Here is a 22,908-nt window from a genome sequence, read left to right as displayed (position 1 = left end):
GTCTTCAGCATGCACACTGGGGTTTCTAAACGAGAGCATGCAAAGTGAGTGACGCCATGGTGGCTTGTTGCTTATTGGAGCTTCTGACCTCATTCAGACTTGTACAGTTTTGCTTGTCAAGTAAATTATTTTAAGGATGCCGTGTATTTGACTGGAAAACAATGATGGACATTTTTTTGCAGTATAATACTATTTCCAAAGCTGCAAATTGAAAAAGAGGAAGAAATATATAATTAGTACTCACTTTTGACTTCCAGCACAAAAGCTAGTATTTAGGAACCATTTGAACCAAAGGTTCAACATACAAACGAACATCAGGAGTGAAGGAACAGTGATGCGGGAGTGCTGTCAATATTTTAACATGCACTATTGTTAGATTAATCAATTTATATAAATGGATTTCACCCATTCTGGTTCGACTTAAAAGGTACACTTGGTCATTTTTCAATTATTTAAACTTTTTTTTTTTTTGCATGGTTGCATCATGGGGTCCACCATGTTGAGATTACATGACCAGTCAAATTATCAGCATAAACTCAATGATATTATTCACTTTAATTTGCAAAATAAACTTCATGTCTAACATAAACCCAAAATGACCGAGTGCACCTTGAAATGCATATGAGGAGATCTAGATATGTTGTTTACTCATTTGCCTTTTAAATTCTATAGACCAAGCAAATGAGATTGTTTGTTTGCACGCCTCATGCAACAGCGAAGGCATTGCTAAAACAACCGGTTGACATTTGTTCCTGTTAAATACGAACCCTGTTGCACCATTGCCCACTGACATTTGGGCAGACGTTCATTGAAGTGCTAACTTAGATATACAAACTATGATTTTGTGAATCAGATGTACTTAGATCCTTATGAAATTGCCCACGTTTTCTGTGGGAATTCTTCATTTCTGGGAGGGTGGGGGGGGGGGGCAGGGTGGGAGGGTGGTGGTTACTCAAAAAGGAGCTGTCCACTAGTGCGAGTTGTGTTAATACCTGCGCGGAGCATCCTCTACAACGTCAAAAAAACAACTTTGGTGCCTTATATTCTCCACACGTTTACATGCTTTACGTGTTTCGATCATTTTCTTTCCGATCGCTGTTTGTCTTTCTTTGTCGTTTGGGGTCACAACAGCGTAGTCGCTGTACCGCTCGTGGAGCTTCTTCAATGACTTCTTCGACAAGCCAATCAAAGAAAGAGGCGTTGCTGTGAAAAGAACAATGATGTCATAATCAAACAGCGCTGACGTAAACATGGATGTGCTGCGTTCACGTCTTATCAGAATTACTTTGGTTCTCCATAGGGGTGCTCAAAGGCAAAATCGATTTGGGCTTTTGTCATTGATGCCAGCTTTCGTGAAATTTTTACAGTTATGATAGACATAGATGTTTTTTTGTTTTTTTGCTTGTCAAAAACTTCTGTAGTTCTGGCGTAACGTGAACACAGCAGTAGTCACCTAAAGACGGTGGAGGTCTGCTCCTTGTGCTTCTTGTAAAAATATATAAAAAGTAACAAGTTTAAAAAAAGAAAAAGCTGCGTGTACAAAAAAATTATAAAAACTAATTAATAAATAAAAACAGCGTGATAAGTTTGTATGTATGTTTCTCGCTACAGCCCAGCGTTATGTTAATGTAGGCCTATATTAGTAGACTTACGGCCGAGGCAGTAGCCTGTATGATTTTTTTGTATGGTGCTAATATCCCCGTTCGTGGGATTTTTTTTTCTGCCGGTCTTATCAGTTGCTGAATTTGTTTGTCAACCTCGTCACATTGCACCTTGAGATTTTACTTTTCTCGCTAAAGTTACAATGCTATCATTTCAGTATCTTGTGCAATAGGCTGCATTGCCCCAAATTCAGCCCTGCTGCAGTTTCATGTCCCCCTTTGGACCCCCAATCAAAACTATTTCCTGAGAGAGCTTTTAACTGGTACTGTATTCAATGTAGGGATATGCTGGTATCAAATTTTCCTGTTGCGATTAATTGCTAATGCTTTTGTCACAGTATACGGTATTATCACGGTATTGAAAATTTATTTAAAAAAAAGTTGTCATAATACAGTATAACCCGTTTAATAACATTATTCTTATAAAAAAAATAACTGAAGATTAAATACAATGAATCAATGCAGAAAAATATATAAAGTTAAAAGTTTTACACAGATTAAAATGCAAAAGAACTATAAAGACCAATAGGTATCACTTTACAATAATACCTCATTAGTTAACCATCAACATTCACAATGATCAATAGCTACATTTTCTAGAGAAGGAATTAATCTTTGTTAAAAAATACAAGTTCATGTTAGGTCGTTAAATAATACAGTTGTTAACTTTAGATGTTAACAACATGTTATTAAATGTCAGAATAACTAAGATTAATGAATGTTCAGAAGAATTTTTACTTGGCAGTTTAATTAATGAATTAACTAATGTTAAATAATGAACCCCTAATGTAAAGTGTGAATTAACAAATAACCAAATCACTTAAAAAAAATATCTAGGGCATGTTGTAGTCCAGATTAAAATGTAAAACAAGTTTGAAAATAAATAGCCTACTAAGTCTAAATACTTAAGTATTTGGCACTGTGATGAACACCATAGCAAATCCACAAATCTGAATGGCTATTTAAATATGTTTTAGAAAGTAGCGCAGCTGCTTTATGGGGTTTCCAGGCTGCATTTTCTGCAGTTTATCGCCATCTGCTGTCATAGAGTGGATGTGCTTTCATTCAGCGCATCTCGCACGTGTTTAGAAGGGCCCACCATAACAATATCATGCGTATTCATTACCGCGATATATCGCATTACCGAATACCAGCACATGTCTTATTCAGTATCTGATTGGAAATCCTACAAAATCCCTGAATGATGTTGCAATAACTATGAAAATATGACACTATCTTTTAAAGTTTCACACATGTAACTGAAGATACAAATGAACAAATTAAACATTTGTCATTTCTTTTTTTTGTTAATTCAGTTGTATAATCCATCTGATTAGAACTCAACTTCAACACGACACAAGCATTACCAGAAATACTACATTGAGTATGTAGAAAACAATAATGCAATGTTTTTGAACAGGCATTACAGATAGCTACCTCTTGGGGTTCGAGGGGGATCAGATTCTGCGGGATGATTGAATGTTGCGCGACATCTGCATTCTAAATGTGTGTGGATACTTGTCCCCTGCAACAACAAAAATGTACGCATGAGGCTCGCTGTAATTGAAACATTTTTCTTCATATTAAACTAACCTTTTGACTGCCCAAGTCAAAGTTAAGGGTTTATTCTAGTAACATAGCCAGTCACCACAAACAGGGGCCGCCTGAAAACACCTGCATGTATACGGTAGCAAATCTGATCTCCGCCAATCCAAAACAATCCTGTGTGACCTAAAAATATAGTGATGTAGTCACTTCAAAAGCTTCTCGGTGGTTTGATACTCTGTTGCTAATATATATGTTTTTGCTGTTGTTGTTTTTTTAGGCAATGTTAAATGCACAATGCTTCAGTGAGAGATATCCATAACTATTTATTTGATAAAATATCTTGTGAATGTTGTTAGGGGAAAAAAAAAAAAAAGTTTTTCCTCAATCCGTTTCTCGACATAAGCCAGCTCACTAGTATTGCAGGTAAAAGCCTGTTAGCTCTCAGACCCAAACATCACAAATACTAAGAGATGTGGGGTTTTGTAAAAACGAGACCTTCATATCTACTGAAGCCACCAGCCTACAGACAGTTTGGAGGTTTCTAGCCACAGACCTCCATGCTAAAGGCCTGTTTTGTGCTAAAGGGCCTGTTTCGTGCTAAGCACATGAGGAAAATCTATTGGGGATCAAGGCTGACTTTATTCCTGCAGAGCGTTTGGTCTCTTGTTTACCACTGCACAATATTAAAGCATACATACGCACTTTGTCTCGATTTGCCCTCACATCTCTTAAGACTGAATCTAAAACGGCATGCTTCTCTTGTAGGGACTATTTTAGCTCTGTTTGTAGACGGGTTATATTTCTTTTCCTCTTGAGACCGGTAAGCAAATCTTTTTCCTATCACTGCCCAGATCCAATTACAAAAAAACTGTTTGATGTGTGCCACTGTGCGAAATCTAAACTGGAAGTAACATTTAAGGGTGTTTTCTAGTGATGCAAAAACACCGTCGATCGAATATACGCGTTTTAAGTCAATCGTGAACTTCGTGAAGGTGCTAAATGGCTCAATCCTGTCCGGGTGGCATCGTTCAGCTAAGACTTTTCTCATTTAATAGTGTTCGAGCTCTCCACCAGCAAAGACCAGTATTGGTTTGATGCACAACAGGCTGTGGGGACAAAAAATTAGATGGTACTCCATGCTGGACTGGAATAGCAATTTCAGGCTTTTCTCCAATTCCAGGTGCTGATTCGAAGCATCACCTGTCCTTAATGAGCAGAACAGAATTAATGGAGCTGCACAGACACCTTAAAGCCCTCACGTATCTGCGATTTCCAATACGAAGAGCGAAGCGCAACCTTTTAACTTGATCTATGTGTGAATCTTATGAAGTGTGTGTGTGCCATTATATGTCCCCTTCCCTATTAAACCACGGCCAGTCACCAACTTGGATTAGTTCTCATACTTCACGTTCCTTCGGTCTCACAAGCTCAAGGCTTTGACCTGCTTAGCATGTAACTGTGAGCGTTTTGTGTATTAAGCAGACTGTCTGGGAGGGGTCCTGCAACGAGGGTCAATGCACAAGGAGGGTATTCACATATCCCACCAACCATTTCCTTTTTATTCCCTATCAAATGTGTTGTACTTAAAAATATATATATATGACCTGTGATGTGTGTGTATATATGGTATGTTACATATGATGCTCCTCTTTATTAAAGATAAAAGATAGCATATATATATATATATATAAAAAAATATATAAATATGTAAATGATTCCTAAATATATGTTCCTATATTCATGGGGAAAGTATATATAGGAAAAAAGCATATTGCTGTTTTTTTTTTTTCCTTTGTATTTTATACTTACAGAAAGCATTGAATCAAATGGATAAAATCCTTGCACTTTAAATATATAAAGAAATAAAAAAAAAATCAGCATATTATTTTTGATAGTTGACCTCACGTTCAAAGATTCTATAATTACTTTCCAGGCTTTGTGACAATTGCTGTTTGGCAGAAATATATGAAGTTCTTCTACATATTGAAGTCTATTTTGTCTGTGTTACAGAAGGTTTACTAAAGTAAATTGCATGATGACTAAGTAGTGCACCAACTGTTATTTTCTTTAGTTGGTTAAAAATGTCTAATGAAAAAATACTGTGATTATTCTCATGTGTGTACCCATGTTAAACCTAAGTCATACATTCGAAGGTATTCTGTTCAGCCTTTCCTATAACATGAATATGGTGCTTAAATTGCTTAGAAATGCCATCGTGTTCCACTTTTCTTCATTGCCACAAAGTTCCTCCTCATCTTGTTTGTTCCCTTGGCTGTTTTGCGTGTTTTCACAACTTTATTCAGATTTACGTTTCTTGGTAACAAGTGTATTTTTGTACAGGTACGTATGTTGTTCTTGAGTTGGAAAGCCTTTGTGTCTGAAAATGACTAATTGCAATAAATCATCCATTCCTCCCTGGCAATGATTGTTTTTTGTGGCGTTTAATTATCAGCTCAGTTCCAGTGGCATTTTAAAGAAATAGTTGACCCAAAATTTACAATTCCGTTCTTCGTGATCCCATGTTTTAAACTTTAGTTAGTGTGTAATGTTGTTGTTAGAGTATAAATAATATCTGTAAAATTCTAAAGCTCAAAGTTCAATGCCAAGCGAGATATTTTATTTAACAGAATTTGCCTACATTGAATGACCCTTTTGGACTACATCCCTCTAGTTCCTGCAGTAATGACGTCACTTAAACAGTTTTTTGACTAACCTCCGCCCACATGAATACACAAAAAGGGGGTGTGGTCTTGTTGCACTCAGACGGAGAAGAGGTAGAGTTGTGTTGTGTTTGCCATGTCGTCGAAACGCTGTTATTTTCATCTTGGAGTCCAATCACCTTTGTTTGGCCTTCCCAGGGACGCTGTACTTGGAGATCAATGTTTACAATTTATGTTTAACTCGGTTCCCAAAAATTATAATCCACGTGTAAAACTATGTGCATCACGTTTTGCTGAGGACAGCTTCCTCAATCTCAATCAGTTTAATGTCAGATTCGCAAAAAGATTGTTCTTGAAAGATGGAGCAGTTCCCTTCTTTGTCTGGAGAAGGCGTTGTTTATGGACCACAAACTCATTCAAAAAATAAAGGTGCAAAAATACAGAATTGTTTATAGGTTATAGGACTCATTGACATTTTAAACACGGTTTGAGAACACAACACGTATTCCTTGTCTTATCATGGATGATTATTCAGTGCATGTGATTTCAAAAAAGACCTGCTTCCTCTAAAGTGACTTTGTTTTCAACCAATGTAACCAAACGGAAGTGAAATGGGTTGCCCTTTCATGTTGACTTGAAGATTTGATGCCTTAGATATGTTAATTGGTAATACCTGCTTGATAATAAGGTGTATAATAGAATCCCCCAAGAAAACCTATTAGTTTGCATTAAAATAAAAACATTAAATATGAGAAGAAAGATGTATCAGTGATGTTCTGCAAGAAATTATTAATGCAACACTTTGCAAATGAGTGCCTACTAACTTTAAATGAGATGAAACACAGACTCCTTCCACGCAGGTTGAGATGGTGAAATAATCACAATCTTTTATTACAACAGCATCGGAGTTCTACCCTAAATGGGAAAATCATGTTAGCACAACAGCCAAAGCGAAAAGAAGGCTATAGAGGTCCCTTTTAAGAAAGCCATTACTAAGAATGTATAAAATTGCAGCTCTAATGTCATTCCACATCCATAAAGCATAAAAGAGCCAAAAGCTCAATCTCTCACGTCCTCATGCTTTACGACAGGACTATAAAAATCTACTTGCACTTGCTCAAAGTTTGTACCATTAAGTTTCAGAGTCCTATTTGGTGGCTCAAGAACAATTATCTTCTTCAAAAGTGACACGTTTCCAGGATTGAGACATTTCGATACGCTACAGCGATTCAGATGAAGAAGCAGGGAGGTTCATGGTGTGTTGTTTGCAGTCCTGCTGCTCAATATTCAGTCCAGGTTGAATTTTCTGCAGGCACATAGAAACACATAGAGGCTTTGTGGTCCACTGAATAGAGAAAATGAGGGCGTCGCTTTCAGTCCCAATTTTTTTTCCTCTTCGTCACTGTTTTGCATATTCAGACTCAACTTGCAGTCTTCCTTCCTCGCTTGTGTGCATACAATGTCCCATACCCTGTCCGTGTTAAGACACTGTATTTTCCAACATCGGATATATCCCTGGATCCATTAATCAACCGTCAGCTCCTTAGTTAAGAGAGTTAAAACAACAAACAAAAAACAACAAGGGTGCAGGTAAAACTAATCAAGAGTCAAATGTAGTCATCTTTACAAGCGACTTCCCGCTATATTTTCTCCAAAAGGAGAATATAAATTTACAATTAATAAATATAACATAATAAATAATTACAAGGGGGTAGTTATATAACACTATAAACAGCCCACATGAATCTTTACATGCACCCCAACGTGTAGCAAAGCCCTTAAACTGGCCACTTCATGAGACCGATACTGTGAGCATCTCACAAGTACATCAAATCCTACATCTAAAGCAGACCTGTCAATCAGGAAGCCATTACTACACACAGCCTTGGGATACACACACGTTGTGATGTCATAAAGAATGTCAAACACTGCAAAGTGATGTCATGATTTATTTAAAGGTGAAATGTGTCACTTCTGTGCGGAATTGCAGTTTAGACTTTTCAAACAGATTTTCAGAACTCTCCCTGTCTGCCATTGGTCAGTCAAACCGACAGTCCCACCTTAACTGCATGCTATAGAGTGCTGCAGAGATGACATGTTTTTAAAGGCCAAAACCTGAAAAAAATTGCATTTTAGGGATACAAAAAAACATTGATTGAAAGAGTTGTTTGAAGGTAAATAGCGGAGAAGTTGAAGTCATGTGGCCATGGTGTAATTCACTCATAGCCTATGTTTAGCGTTTTACTTTTGTTGATTATATTTAAGGCCCGGACATACAAGCCAACTTCAAAGAACTAGCGGCAACGAAAGCATTGGACCAAAAAGCTGCGCTGTAACATACCGCACAGACTAAAGCCGATGGCAAACTAACACGGTCATTCTGCGCATGCCTGAGAGGAACGAGCTGTTCATATCAGCAACTAATAATAGTATTTATATTCGTCATTCAAAAGGAGAAACTGAAATAAAGATATACGAGATAAACGCAGATATACGAAAGGTAAACAAAGCAGCGCTTGCTTACCATTTTGAATATCAGTAACTTTAATCTTTTTAAGCGGCTCATGTTGAAAACATTCACCTATAAATATCATGTAATATTTAAACAGCCTTTTGTCTGTACCACCTTCATTCACATGATTGTTTTCATCACTTTCAATTTAATTCTCGGGCACTGATTTGTTTGCTAAACTGAACATCCAATTAGAGCCGACACAGCAAATAAACTATCCCGACGGTCGCTCGCTGTTGGCTCGGTGTGTCCAGGCTTTAGGTGTCAAAAGTCATACAATTTTGTCCATTTCTGAAGATTATTATGTTGAATAAAGTATGTAAGAATAATAAACTTTTATCGGACACGGAGCTTCTTTTCTGCAATAAAGTTGTTGTTGAGGGAAGCAAGGTTGTGCAAACTTTCAGGTTGGCCTACAAAAATACTATCACTGCAGCGCTTTATTGGTCGATCTATTGACCAATACTCATTGTCATCTCCACATATAAACGGACTTTAACACTGACAAATTCTGTCTTCAAGTCACCCAAAACCTGTATGACTTTCCATCTTTTGCATTACACAAAAGATTATGTTTAGAAAAATGTCTGTGCAGTTTTCTTTTTTTTTCATACAATGAAAGAAAATGGGGAATGATGTTGTTTAGGCCCCAACATTCTTTAAAATATCTTCTATGTTCCTCCAAAGAAAATCGTACAGATTTGGAATGATATGAGGGTCAGATTTTGTCCCTTTAATGGAACCTAAATGAATCTCTTTGTGTGTCACAGTAAAGCCTGGCTCACACTGCAGGATTTTTTGCCTGATTTAGCCCCGATTTCCCCCTCCCGAGAATCAGAGCGAACATCTTGTCGAGCACCTCGATCTGTCCCAATGTTTGGCGCGGATTATCTGGTAATATTTTTTTATCAGATCAGTGCGTTTACCGATTATTATCGGCAGCCCCGATTATTATCAAACATGTTTGATATTTAGGATTTATTTGGAATGATGATGGCTATATGATTATGTCAGTACTTTCACAGCCAATGCGCAAAACTGCAAAACAGCTGATGTAGGGCTTCGTTGGATAGTGGAGATAGAAGACTTTTACTTGATGAACACAACTGTCTGTAATGTGTCGAAAACACATCACAACTGTAAGGAGAAATTGAGGTGCTGGAGTGAAATGAGTGAAAACCAGGTGAGTGGAGAAAGCTAGCATGCTAAAACAAAACAAAAAATATATATTCTGTGACGATCTGCTGCGTGAGATCACGTGAAGTGCTCCCTCTAGCATGATCTTAATGATATCTTGCAGTGTGTGATGTGCCACGATGTTCAAATCTTGTAGTGTGTGCATGTTTAATATTTGAGGGAAGATCATCTGCAAAGATTCTCCTTATGTGTGTGCTGCAACCAAATTTCAAAATCAGTTATGATTTTAAAACTCCTGTAGTGTGAGCCAGGCTTAAAATACTAAATGACATCACAACATGGCTGCATGTCACAGTGCATCTTCCACAATGCATTTGTAATGCCACAGTTCACCTTCTCTTAACTTTATATGCAGTGTTGTCATTTCTTCCCACTTATACAGTCTTGGTCTCCTCATTTTTTCATTTTTGGCACATAATAATGTTTATAGCACAATTAACTATGTTTTTTGTTGTAGTAATAATACTAATAATATACATTATGGTCATAATAAATTTACTGTACTTTGAAATAATAAGGACATTATAATGCTACGGTTTGTATTTCTCTCGACACTGTCTCACATATTCAAACCCACTGCAATCAGGCTCAAAAGTGAGTGTGTCACATGAGTTCAGAGGTCGAAGAAGGCTCTTCAGCTATTGTGATCTGGGGTGTGTTTATGACCGGCCCGTCCGTTGACCCCCTGACCTTGGCTGATTGATGGGCTGGACTGAGTTTTGCGCAGGTAACCTTCTTTCCCCTCCCCACTGAACAGGCTGGCTTCAATCTTATCCAAGTCATCACTTCCTGTACGAACCTTGGCCTGCAGGAGACTGATGTATGTCTCATAGCGACATTTCTGCAGATGTAGAAATAAATTACGATTAAAATGACTTTAAATGTAATGGTGTTGGTTAGCAAAATATTACATACACAGAGTAGTTCCCTGTTGTAGACAAAAATGTTAGATACTGTATATGTGCTTTAAATCAGTGGTTCTCAAATTATTTTGTTTCAGGACCCAGATTAGGGGTCTTTCAGACCCAATATTTTTTTTATTGTTGCAAAAATAAACAAAAATGTCATTGAAATCAAACAATGTAATATTCATAGATTTATTAATAAAAATTATTAGTATTATTTAATCTGTTTGTTAATTTTCTAAATTCCGATAATTCATGCATAAAACATACAGTACAGAATATCCTCATTTTAACTTGTTTATTGTAGTATGGGTAATATAAACCTTGACAATAAGAAAATACACATGAAAAGTCCTCCTTTCTAAGAGTTTGTAGCTTATTTATTTGCTATTGTAATCATGCAAGATTATATGCTTAGCTACATTTTACAGTTTGTAATTTGCATTATTTTCCCTGTTGACCAAGACTTGTGACCTCATTTCTGGTCAAGACCCACCAATTGGGAACCACTGATATAGATTTTTTAACAGATGCTATTTTGTGACCAATGTGTATTTAATCAGTTAAAGCCATCATTTGATAACTAAAACAAAGGTATAAAAGTGTATTTTCGAACAAGTTCGACTGAAACCTATATGTTCTTCTCCTTTAGGCCTGTACAACAGCTAAAGCATTACTGTAACATCTAAAAGGACAAACAAAAGCTTTCAGATGAGCTCTGAGACAGATGACTTTATATTGGTCTGACCTCATAGGTTAAATAGTGCTCTTTGATTCGATACTCTTCTGATTCTTTGCTCTTGGGGGTCAGGTCTGGCGGGCTCCTCTTGTGTTCCTCCAACTCCAGAGAAATCTGCTTCAGTTTGTTCTCATGGGACTTCAGTTGCTCTTCCTGTATAAATTAGAACTATCATAATGTATATACTGTACATTGTCTACTATTATTTTTTACTATTTATAAAATAGAGGTTTTTAATAACAAGAGGATGAATCATCACCCCAAAATATATATGGCGATATATCTGTCGACCACTTATAAATAAATAAATATATATATTTATATATATATATTTATTAGGGGTGTAACGGTACGCAAAAATTACGGTTCGGTACGTACCTCGGTTTTAAAGTTACAGTTCGGTTCGTTTTCGGTACAGTAAGGGAAAGAAATGCAAACATTAAACTGTACCGAAACGGTCCGGTACGTTACACCTATATATATATATATATATATATATATATATATATATATATATATATACACATAGCAGAATTTTTTTATATGTATGTATGTACAGTATTGTTCAAAATAATAGCAGTACAATGTGACTAACCAGAATAATCAAGGTTTTTAGTATATTTTTTATTGCTACGTGGCAAACAAGTTACCAGTAGGTTCAGTAGATTGTCAGAAAACAAACAAGACCCAGCATTCATGATATGCACGCTCTTAAGGCTGTGCAATTGGGCAATTAGTTGAAAGGGGTGTGTTCAAAAAAATAGCAGTGTCTACCTTTGACTGTACAAACTCAAAACTATTTTGTACAAACATTTTTTTTTTCTGGGATTTAGCAATCCTGTGAATCACTAAACTAATATTTAGTTGTATGACCACAGTTTTTTAAAACTGCTTGACATCTGTGTGGCATGGAGTCAACCAACTTGTGGCACCTCTCAGCTGTTATTCCACTCCATGATTCTTTAACAACATTCCACAATTCATTCACATTTCTTGGTTTTGCTTCAGAAACAGCATTTTTGATATCACCCCACAAGTTCTCAATTGGATTAAGGTCTGGAGATTGGGCTGGCCACTCCTTAACATTAATTTTGTTGGTTTGGAACCAAGACTTTGCCCGTTTACTAGTGTGTTTTGGGTCATTGTCTTGTTGAAACAACCATTTCAAGGGCATGTCCTCTTCAGCATAGGGCAACATGACCTCTTCAAGTATTTTAACATATGCAAACTGATCCATGATCCCTGGTATGCGATAAATAGGCCCAACACCATAGTAGGAGAAACATGCCCATATCATGATGCTTGCACCTCCATGCTTCACTGTCTTCACTGTGTACTGTGGCTTGAATTCAGAGTTTGGGGGTCGTCTCACAAACTGCCTGTGGCCCTTGGACCCAAAAAGAACAATTTTACTCTCATCAGTCCACAAAATGTTCCTCCATTTCTCTTTAGGCCAGTTGATGTGTTCTTTGGCAAATTGTAACCTCTTCTGCACATGCCTTTTTTTTAACAGAGGGACTTTGCGGGGGATTCTTGAAAATAGATTAGCTTCACACAGACGTCTTCTAACTGTCACAGTACTTACAGGTAACTCCAGACTGTCTTTGATCATCCTGGAGGTGATCATTGGCTGAGCCTTTGCCATTCTGGTTATTCTTCTATCCATTTTGATGGTTGTCTTCCGTTTTCTTCCACGTCTCTCTGGTTTTGCTCTCCATTTTAAGGCATTGGAGATCATTTTAGCTGAACAGCCTATCATTTTTTGCACCTCTTTATAGGTTTTCCCCTCTCTAATCAACTTTTTAATCAAAGTACGCTGTTCTTCTGAACAATGTCTTGAACAACCCATTTTCCTCAGCTTTCAAATGCATGTTCAACAAGTGTTGGCTTCATCCTTAAATAGGGGCCACCTGATTCACACCTGTTTCTTCACAAAATTGATGACCTCAGTGATTGAATGCCACACTGCTATTTTTTTGAACACACCCCTTTCAACTAATTCAACTAATTGCCCAATTGCACAGCCTTAAGAGCGTGCATATCATGAATGCTGGGTCTCATTTGTTTTCTGAGAATCTACTGAACCTACTGGTAACTTGTTTGCCACGTAGCAATAAAAAAATATACGAAAAACCTTGATTATTCTGGTTAGTCACATTGTACTGCTATTATTTTGAACAATACTGTATATATGTATATATATATATATATATATATATATATATATATATATATATATATATATATATATATATATATATATATATATATATATATATATATATACACATATATAGCAGTGTACAGTACATTTGCCAAACTGGAAAAGGAATCCCACTGCATCATGGGATACAGTATTCCTGTAGAGTGTGGTGCAATATTTTAACAGCACTGTTCAATAAATAGTTTGGCTCATCATTAGTTCAATATCATCATCAATTTTCTAAATTCTTCCACTTCGTGATGAAGTTCATTAGTCTGTAGTCAGTTTACAGCTGTATTTGTGCACCTGGTTGAGTCTAGTGGTGGATGAAGGCAGTAGCGGTCGGCAGAATTTCTTCATGGAGCCGATGGCAGCGGGAAAAGCAGGAGCCGAGAAAAGAGCAGCGACCAGATTAATCCTGAAAATCCATGACATCATCTCCTCTTCACTCCTACACGCACACATTTAAAGGGAAAGTCAAACTACAAGTAAAGCAAAGAATGAATGCAATCTGACCCTTAGTACTCTGTGACATACTGGACTGTTAACTAACCAACTTTAGTAAAATCAACAAAAAAAGAAGATTCTCAGATCAGTTTAAGAGGGATGATGCTTACGGGGCCTGCAGGAGGAACACTCTCCAGTCCGAGGTCTTGAGTTTGAGGACGTTCTGTCTTTTGCTGTAGTCACAGGCTCTAGTAGCAAGAGCGTGGTGAACCCGTACTGCATTCTTCAGGTCCACCTCTGACAGATCTTTATCAGGCTTGTACTCATCCTGACCATACGATGGAGACAGAGAGAAGAATGAGTCAAAGCAACAATGAAAATAAATGATAGAGAGACAATGGCTGCGTTCCAAAACCCTACTGAGCTGCCAAAGTAGGTGGCATTTTAAGGCATCACAAATGCAGTTCCCAAAGTAACCAGAATAACTTGATTAGATAATTATGCTGTCTTACAAGAAATCTGTGTTTGACCAAATTGTTAAACAGTACAGAAAGTGTATATATCACACAATTAATAATATACATTTATTTCATTCAGTATTGAAAAGCAGTAGTAAAACAAGCTTGTTTACCCATTATTTGTGTGTGCTGTCTATTGTGCATGCTTATTAGAGTATCACAGTGTTAACTTGGCAGCATGCAGATATCAAACTCCTTTAAAATCAATAGACCCTTCGCCTGGAGTTTGACTGACAGGCCATCTGACCAATCATAATGCCAAATCTGCCATTTTGTCTGACAAACAAACCAAACAGGAGCGTTTAATAGATTAAGATTGACTGAGTTGGAACTTGAAAAATGGTGTGTATTAACATTTCTGTGGTGGAAAAAAAGATACCTTCTGATGTTCATTCATATTTATTTTGTGCTATAACTATTAAAGAGGATGTTCACGTGCTGCTTGAAATGAGGCGCAATTTCGATCAGTCACACAACACATTAAAGAGCCACAAAACACATTTATTGTTGGAATTTCTTAAAAAAGAGAAAGAAAGCAGAGACTTTGTATCATACCAAAAGTAACCGGCTCTGTCTTGTCTGATGTCATTGTCAGTGTCCTCTTTGCTCTGCTATGTATATTTCACTGCGTGAGAATGTGTGGTGTGTGGCAGAAAAACTAGCATAGTAGCATACTAGTAAAAACTAGTAATCAGTATATAAATTGTACTAAAGTAACTCAACAATTAGCATGTCACTTTAGAAGAAAGCTGCCTATGAAGATAGCGGTTAGCAATTCAGCTTATGCTTTGGAAAAGAGTCAATGACTACTGTATGTTCTTGGGTACTAGAGTAGACATATTGTATGCCATAATGTATATTGCCTTATGTATTTTAACCATGACTTTAATTCAGTGAGTGGCGTCCAGTTATTATCTTGGAAATGTATCTATTATTTGGTATTTTTAAAACAATTCTGCGTAAAAAAATTCTTAACGTTATTAAATAATGAGTCTAAAAAGTTATTATAAAGTTGAAAACTGTATAAGAAAACTGTAAAAATCATGTGCACTGCATGGTGAAAAACAACAGTCAGTGTAGTCGGATCTTGTTGGGCATTCTGGCAAATGTAGTTGGTGGTCTGACTATTCCTTGCACATATTATAGTACACAAACCGCAAAACATAGCATGACTGTGTGTGGTGTGTGTGTGTGTGGGAAGTGGATTTAAATTACTTTCTGCAGGTAAAGAATCATCCCCTTCAGCACGGCATAAAACTTCTTCCAGCCTCTGCGTCCTCTCGGGGCTGCAGAGAGACAGAATAAAAGAGAAAAAGTGTGTAAGAGAGACAAAATAGAGGCACACTTCACTAATGAGCTCAGCTGTTGTTTGCTGCAGCCCAAGTCGAGGAAAGAAAATCTCTAGAACCAACTTCACTGGCCGCAAATGAACTCCACCAGACTGGAAGATACAACCTAATTGTTTTAATTAAAGCAGCTGAATTATTAAACAGAAGAAATCTTGGCGGGTTCTAAATAATGCTGATTTATTGCATTCCTTCACTTCAACTCCAAAGCTGCTTTGCTGTTTGCTGCCTATGGAGGCAGCTACCTTGAAAGACAACATGCTAACAATCATGGAGCCTTGTAAGTGACATATTTGGAGCATTCTATATCAGAAGTGCAGCCACACAACACAAACAATGCTCTGCATAGGAGATCTGAATTGTTTGTAATACATTTTAACATTATCATGCCGATATTGGTGTGATACTTATCAGCAAAAAAATATACACAGCACTCATAATATAAAATCCTTAAATATAATGTAAAATACTAATAAAATATAAAAAAAGACAACATGTAAAAATACATTTGCAAAAAATAATTAGAATAAAAATATAACAATTGTATGTGTGTGTGTGTGTGTATATATATATATATATATATATATATATATATATATATATATATATATATATATATATATATATATATATATATATATAATAAATAATATATATATATATATATATATATATATATATATAAAACCAAGGTCTAGCTCGGAACAAGGAAACAGAACCGGAGCACACAACGTTTCAACGCATATATATATAGCTTACACTGTAACTTTTAATGGGCAGCACATTAGGTATTGTAAGTTGGAACAGAAACATGATTTACCTTTGTGTTTATTTATTTATTTGTCTGTTATATTTTGACTGGGACAAAAGAGAATGGACAGGAAATGATGTGGAAACTAAAGGAAACAGCACTGAGAAATTCATACCAGAAGTATAACTTTGCAGAACAAACAAATGACACACGTACTGCGTTTGCCGTCCATGTCTGCGTGGCTTTTGCGTGTCAGAACGCCGTGTTTGTACGTCACGGCATTAAGCAAAAGTGGAATGGCGATGAAAGGGTTACTGCTGTCCGTTACCCTGACAACCCTCTTCCCTCCCGCCTCACACTGCTCGTCCACCAGCTCCGACAGACTCTTCCTCAACTCATCTTCCTCGCTGCAGAAACAGAGCGGATTAACCAGCATTAATGCATGTGTACAGGTATTGTGCACGTTATACGCAGATTAGCCCAGAAGTCATAATAATGCAAGCACAGTTGACTCCTGGGGATAATATTGGATACTCACATCGCCCACTCCAGCTTCTCATTCTTTATTGAGTTATAGAGCACCTAAACCAGGACAGAGACATATGACACTGTTAATACTGTATGTCTGAAACACCACAACCACACCAATATGGGAGCAAGCACATGAAACGATATGCTTTTGAATCTAATTTAAACACGAATGCATTCATAAATTAAATTACAACATGAGGATTATGCGGTTACTGTGTTTAGGGTATGTTTTCATAAATTCAGTCAGATTTGGACATCAGTAGACATGCATGTGTTTTTCTGAAGGAATGCTTCTTGTTCATACTACTGGTTATAATAATAATAATATAATATGGAAAAAATGTTTCCAAATAATTACCTTGAGAGATTCTTTGGGAAAATCTTTGCCGTCGTTGAGGCCATCCAGATTGCTAATGAACTGCTGGCAAGACATCTTCTTCCCAATATTCTGCAATAAACAATAATAATGACATATATGCCAATTACTATCATAATATTATTGGCAGAAACAATTCTCTATTCTCAAAAGCTTTACTAAGCTATCCTTGAAAATGTTGCCATCTAAGAAAAAATGTGCAAATTTATTGAATATTAGTCTTTTAACAGGAAGGAATGCATTGAGGCATTTTTCTTTATAATTGTTAATATATTCAGTGACATGATTAAAAACTGTGACTGTGAATCAAAATTGAGGAAAAGGCTTGAGGGCTGTTTGATCCACAGAATCCACTTCTCAACATTTATTTAAAGATTGGGAAAAACTGAAAAAAATGCTGCTTATATATCATATTTGTTTCCTGTGTGTCTCTATTATCATTGCCCTGACAACATCGTTTTACCATATTTAGAACAATTAAAGTTAAAAAACACACTCCAAACACACAGATCCTTGCATTTACCTACATTAGAAAAGAGCAAAAGCATGTCTGAAAAATGCCAGACAATAACAATTGCCAAAATAAGATTTGTCAGAAATGTTTGGCACTTAGTGAAGAAAAAATAAATAAATAAATTATATTTTCAATCTATGTCATGCTTTGACATGCAAGTCACCACCGCAATAATAAATGGTTGAATGTACTTGCCAGGATGTTGGTATGCACTGAGTGTGTGTGTGTGTGTGTGTGTGTGTGTGTGTGTGTGTGTGTGTCTGTGTGGATCCCTATTAGAAAATAAAAATCTAAATAAATACTTCCAGAACCAAAGCTGCTAAATAAACTGAGTATTAATGTACTCTATGCTAGTTTCTTAATATGACTTGTGACCTATTTCAGTGAAAGTCTATGCAAATTTTTCATCCCTTTTATCATTTGCCAGAAAAAAAAGTCTGATTACTTCGAAAAGTAATAAGAAACATTTCCTCAACTATTTGAGCCATCACTCATGTCTGTAGCACAAATCATGCTTTTCACATCCATGAGCGATATTAATAATGATCCTTGACTTATGAAAGGACAATTTATTATAGTTTACAGCAATAACAAAAACTTTAGTTTAGTATTTAAGTATAGTATTTTGGCCGAATATATGGTCACATCATGGCAATCTTTTGTAAATATACATCACCATATTGAATTACAAAACAAAAGCAAATGCAACAATACAGATATCAAATAAAAGAAATAAAAAACAAGCTATATTCAGAACCACAACAGTTATTTCTTAACTCTATGCAGTTGACAAAGCTGTCAGCAGATGGCAGTATCAAACCAGACCTTTGTGCCCTACAAACATTCCAATACACATCAATATCTCAGTCTGTTTGAATCCTCCTACCACAGAGACACTTTAGATGAGTAATATTCCACAAATGATCGATGACAACATGCTGAAAACACATTAAAAGAGAAGAAAAACACGAAGAAGAGAGGAGGAGAACGAAGCACTTACCACCTGCCGCAAAATGAGTAAGTGGAAATGGAGAGAGAGAGAGGCATGTTTAGGTCAAAGTCACAGAGAACTGTAATATTACTTAGAAAAACACAAAAACAAGAGGTTTGTTAAGGAAAATGATATTATTATTTAGTGCATATGGGGAGCAAAAGAGCTTTTCAGTTTAGTTGCTGATAACTGTTTATTAACATCATCTTCAAATATATATACTGTATTTTATATTAAATGCACTTTAAAAAATATATAACTCTTCTTACAATACTTTCTTGAAAATGTGTTTATAAATGGGCAATCATGGCCTTCTTCAGTCAAATATTTCTGTATAATGACCACTAGACATTTAATATGTTACATAGTGTCCAGCCAGCCATATATTACTGAAAAAAAATCAATACATAACATCATGGTCCTGATCACCTTTTTGGTGTGAATACAGAATCTAGAAATATAAGACAGGACTGAAGGTGGTTTGTTTCCAGATCACTCTAATATTTGTTTCTGCAATTAGATTGAAGAGTAATTGCTAGTAGATCCAGTTACTGCAGTAACTAAACTTGTTAGTGTCAGACATGTTTGGATTCAACAACATAGAGAAGAGCCAAATACATACGTGTCCATGCAGGTCTGTGTTAAGAAGCATTAGTGCGCAGGTAAGTGTGTGAGCACCATCTATTAAAAAAAAAAAGAGTTAGGAAAAAAGAGTTAATAAGAAATCATATATTCTATAGAACATATATTTAACTAAAACACTGTTTCGAAACCAAACGAGCTGCATAGTAGCTACACACCACAGGATATTTAAAGCACCATTAGCACCATTTGCTAGCCTAGCAACATGCTAACATTAAACAAATGTTCTAAATAAGTCATTTTTGAGGTTCCATTTCAGTGAAGATGCAGTCTTACAATTCAGATGTCTATGCATGCAGTAGACAGCTTACTAGTGTTAAAGTAGAAAAAAATAACTTAAATGTTCATTGAAATACATCATGAGCTGCCATCATAAAATTTGAACTACATAGCAGAAGCTAAATCTAGAGAAATGCACTTGCCCTCTGAGGTGAGGGCTTCTGGGTTACAGTGGCAGAAGCGTTTGGAGAAGTGCACCAGCACACGTTCTCTCTCCTGTGTCTCTCCCATCAGAGGAAACGCCTTCAGGAAGTTCCTGCAAGCAGAGAACATGAAGACAATCATGGTGATTTTCTCTTTCAAGAAAGCAACAATAGATGAATTTGAGCTTGCATAGCTCAATTTAAGCTCATTTTAGGACAGTATTAAGGGGAAAAAAATCGAATTGGTATTTTTCTGATATAAATTGTGACTAATCTAAAATTCAATTGGTTTTAAAGCTCAAGGTTTTTCTGTGATTGTGTGTAGGACTGCACAATAATATATCAATTTGACAATAAAACTATAACATTAATAACAATAATCATTATTAATGCATTTTTTGGTGGAAAACAGCAGAGAGCCCTTAAAGCTTCTCTTTTGTTGACAACAAGTTAAGGAAAATGGTTGGGGCATGTTACGTTCCCAAATGCATGTCTATGTACTCGCACAGAGTGTGTTTCGTGCCAGTAAGTTGAGTCTAGACTGAATCAGAGCTTCCACTCACTGTCTGGGATAATTATCGTTCTATCCAGAGAACTACTGTTAGTCCAGGACTGAAATATTTTTAACCACATTGTGCAACTGCGCTTAGTTCCTCCTCTTCTTGCAATGCAGGTATTTCAGTAATGGCATGCTTAACTTCTTCCAGTTTCAGGGGTATTTGTGGAACTGAGACATAAATATGTGACATACATGAGTATTTAATCTAAAATAAGCTTCTTCCTCTTGTTGCAGCTAAACCACAGAAATAATACAAAGAAACAATGAAGCTGCTACATATTGCAAGTGCTTGTAAAACCTTTCTGTTCAACAACACTTGGAATTGTGAAACTGTCCTAATCAAGCTCAGCATGAAAAAATAATGTTTTTTATTAAATTTTTGACCCGTCCATACTGAAATCTTATTAGACCAAATTCCTGATCAACGTAGCTGTATATTACACATCGAATATGTTCAGTCTGGCTGTGATTTTGTTGGTACATTTGCTATTTTGCTTTCAGTTGGGATCAGTTTTTGCACTGTTCAAGTCACTAACAATCTTGGTTTTATTTTATGGTTGAACTGTTCTCACCTCAGCGCTCTGTCTAATGACAACCCCGTGAAATCAAAGAAGCTCAGGTACTCCGATGCCACCAACTGGCTGAATTCATTACTGCAGGAGAAAGAGACAAGGAAGAGAGGGATTGTGGGCATAAATGAAAAGAGTTTTATTCCACTTCCTTTCCCATGTAATACGCTCATTCACACACAAACGCTCACTTCTTGCCCAGGTGTCGTGCCACGTCACAGCGCTTGAAGCCCTCCAGATAAAAGAGTCGCTTAGCCAATCGTTTGGCAGCATCTGCGTCGACGCGGCAGCCGTTGGCGAGAGTATCCGTGCTTCCTCTCTCCAGCGTGTCCACGCTGCCCAACTCAGAATCCGAGTCACACAGCACATCTGTGAGGCTGGCATCACTGCAGAAACAAAAAAACATCAATGTCCAGATGGAAAATATAGCCAGAACCAAGATGGTAGATGAAAGATGGTTTTGGATCAGTGTTTCTCAACTTTTTTTGACTCAAAGACCCCCACTGTCCAACATAATATTCGAGGCCAACTAAAAAAAGGCGGTGGGAATCCAATTTCTGATTTCTGGGATTTCAAATCCAACTAAATATGGCTTTAAAATTATAAGCAAATATAAAGTAATAAAAGCAACACATTAAAACAAAAGAAACACATCACAAGCAATAAACAAAAGGAGATTTTCAAAGTTTCTCAAAGTTTTACAGATGAGGACAGTGAAAGATTTTTCTCAGAAGGGTGCTGTTTGATTATTATTAATAGACAGTACATTTGCACTAATGAACAAATCTATTTTAACATCAGATATTTTGTCCGGTCCTTAATTCATAACTGACTGCATTTACATTCATTTCACATCATAAAAGCATTTAAAGATCCTGAAGTTTTCAAAATATATTCAGAATCATGATGTATCAGAGAATCAATAGTTTTCTCCCACTCCTACTATATAATATTATTAGAACTATAATTATAACATATGTATTAAGTATAATATTTTAATAACAGAAACTGGAAGGGTTGATAAATGTAAATTAATTAACCACAGTTCTTTTTTTTTTTTTGATTCCAGACATTTCAAGAACTGTATTTCCTTAGATAAAACTTATAGTTATTAACGGGGGAAAAATAGGTTTGAAGCTTGATTATATGTTTTTTTTAGCATCTTAAATTAGATTGTTTTATTTACAACAACAACAATAATCCTAAAATATATATTTAATTAAAACAAAAGCCCTCCTTGCTGAGCCCCCTAGATGAGAAACACTGTTTTAGATGGTTTATATCTAGCTGTTTATGGTCATTATAGATGATTTAAATACTAGCTGTTGAAACCAAGGTCAACATGCCAGACCATCTTGGTTTAACTGTCTAGAGATGGTAAACCAATGGCGAACCAACTCAACTCAATCAGGTTGGATCTGCTTTTTCCAACATTCCATATGTTACACTAGTTTTATGATATTAGCTAATCCTAAAAAACTATCATACATGTTTACACTTATGTTCAAATTTAGGCTATTGATAAAAGCATCCAATCTAAGTCCATTAAAATGCTCCTGCAATTCATGCCACTGAATTAGCATTTAGCTCATGGGTGGCAAAGAGCATCTTGAGAGAAACACAATCTTTTTTTCCCGCCAAGAAACGGCACATCTAATTCAACTAATTAAAATCTCGATGTGTACAATTACTGCGATGGAGGCAAGGGGCTCATTAGGATGTTCTTTAAATGATGCTGTAATTTGGGATGAGGAGTTTTCGTTTCGGCTGCTGAGCTCCAGAGAGGACAGAACCGGCGTGACTCAAGCAGGCCATTA

General features: G+C 36.3%; 1 protein-coding gene across 5 annotated transcripts in view; it reads right to left on the bottom strand.

The window, feature by feature from the left end:
* Positions 1–6,730: 6,730 nt before the first annotated feature.
* LOC113057694 (PH and SEC7 domain-containing protein 2-like) overlaps positions 6,731–22,908 on the bottom strand; it is a 43,128-nt gene continuing 26,950 nt past the window's right edge. For all 5 annotated transcript variants that reach the window (XM_026225173.1, XM_026225172.1, XM_026225171.1 and 2 more), the window contains 12 exons: positions 21,283–21,477; positions 21,095–21,175; positions 19,964–20,076; positions 19,522–19,580; positions 17,377–17,466; positions 17,026–17,069; positions 16,704–16,894; positions 15,606–15,676; positions 14,043–14,200; positions 13,732–13,876; positions 11,232–11,375; positions 6,731–10,419 (listed from right to left, as the gene is read on the bottom strand). In XM_026225173.1, coding sequence (XP_026080958.1) covers positions 10,213–10,419; positions 11,232–11,375; positions 13,732–13,876; positions 14,043–14,200; positions 15,606–15,676; positions 16,704–16,894; positions 17,026–17,069; positions 17,377–17,466; positions 19,522–19,580; positions 19,964–20,076; positions 21,095–21,175; positions 21,283–21,477 — 1,498 coding nt within the window. In that variant the 3' untranslated portion in view covers positions 6,731–10,212. The remainder of the gene's footprint in view (positions 10,420–11,231; positions 11,376–13,731; positions 13,877–14,042; positions 14,201–15,605; positions 15,677–16,703; positions 16,895–17,025; positions 17,070–17,376; positions 17,467–19,521; positions 19,581–19,963; positions 20,077–21,094; positions 21,176–21,282; positions 21,478–22,908) is intronic.

Source organism: Carassius auratus, chromosome 39 (assembly GCF_003368295.1).
Source record: "Carassius auratus strain Wakin chromosome 39, ASM336829v1, whole genome shotgun sequence".
Classification (NCBI taxonomy): Eukaryota; Metazoa; Chordata; class Actinopteri; order Cypriniformes; family Cyprinidae; genus Carassius; species Carassius auratus.
Note: the sequence above shows the minus strand (reverse complement) of the source record. Positions and strands in the feature narration are given on the sequence as shown.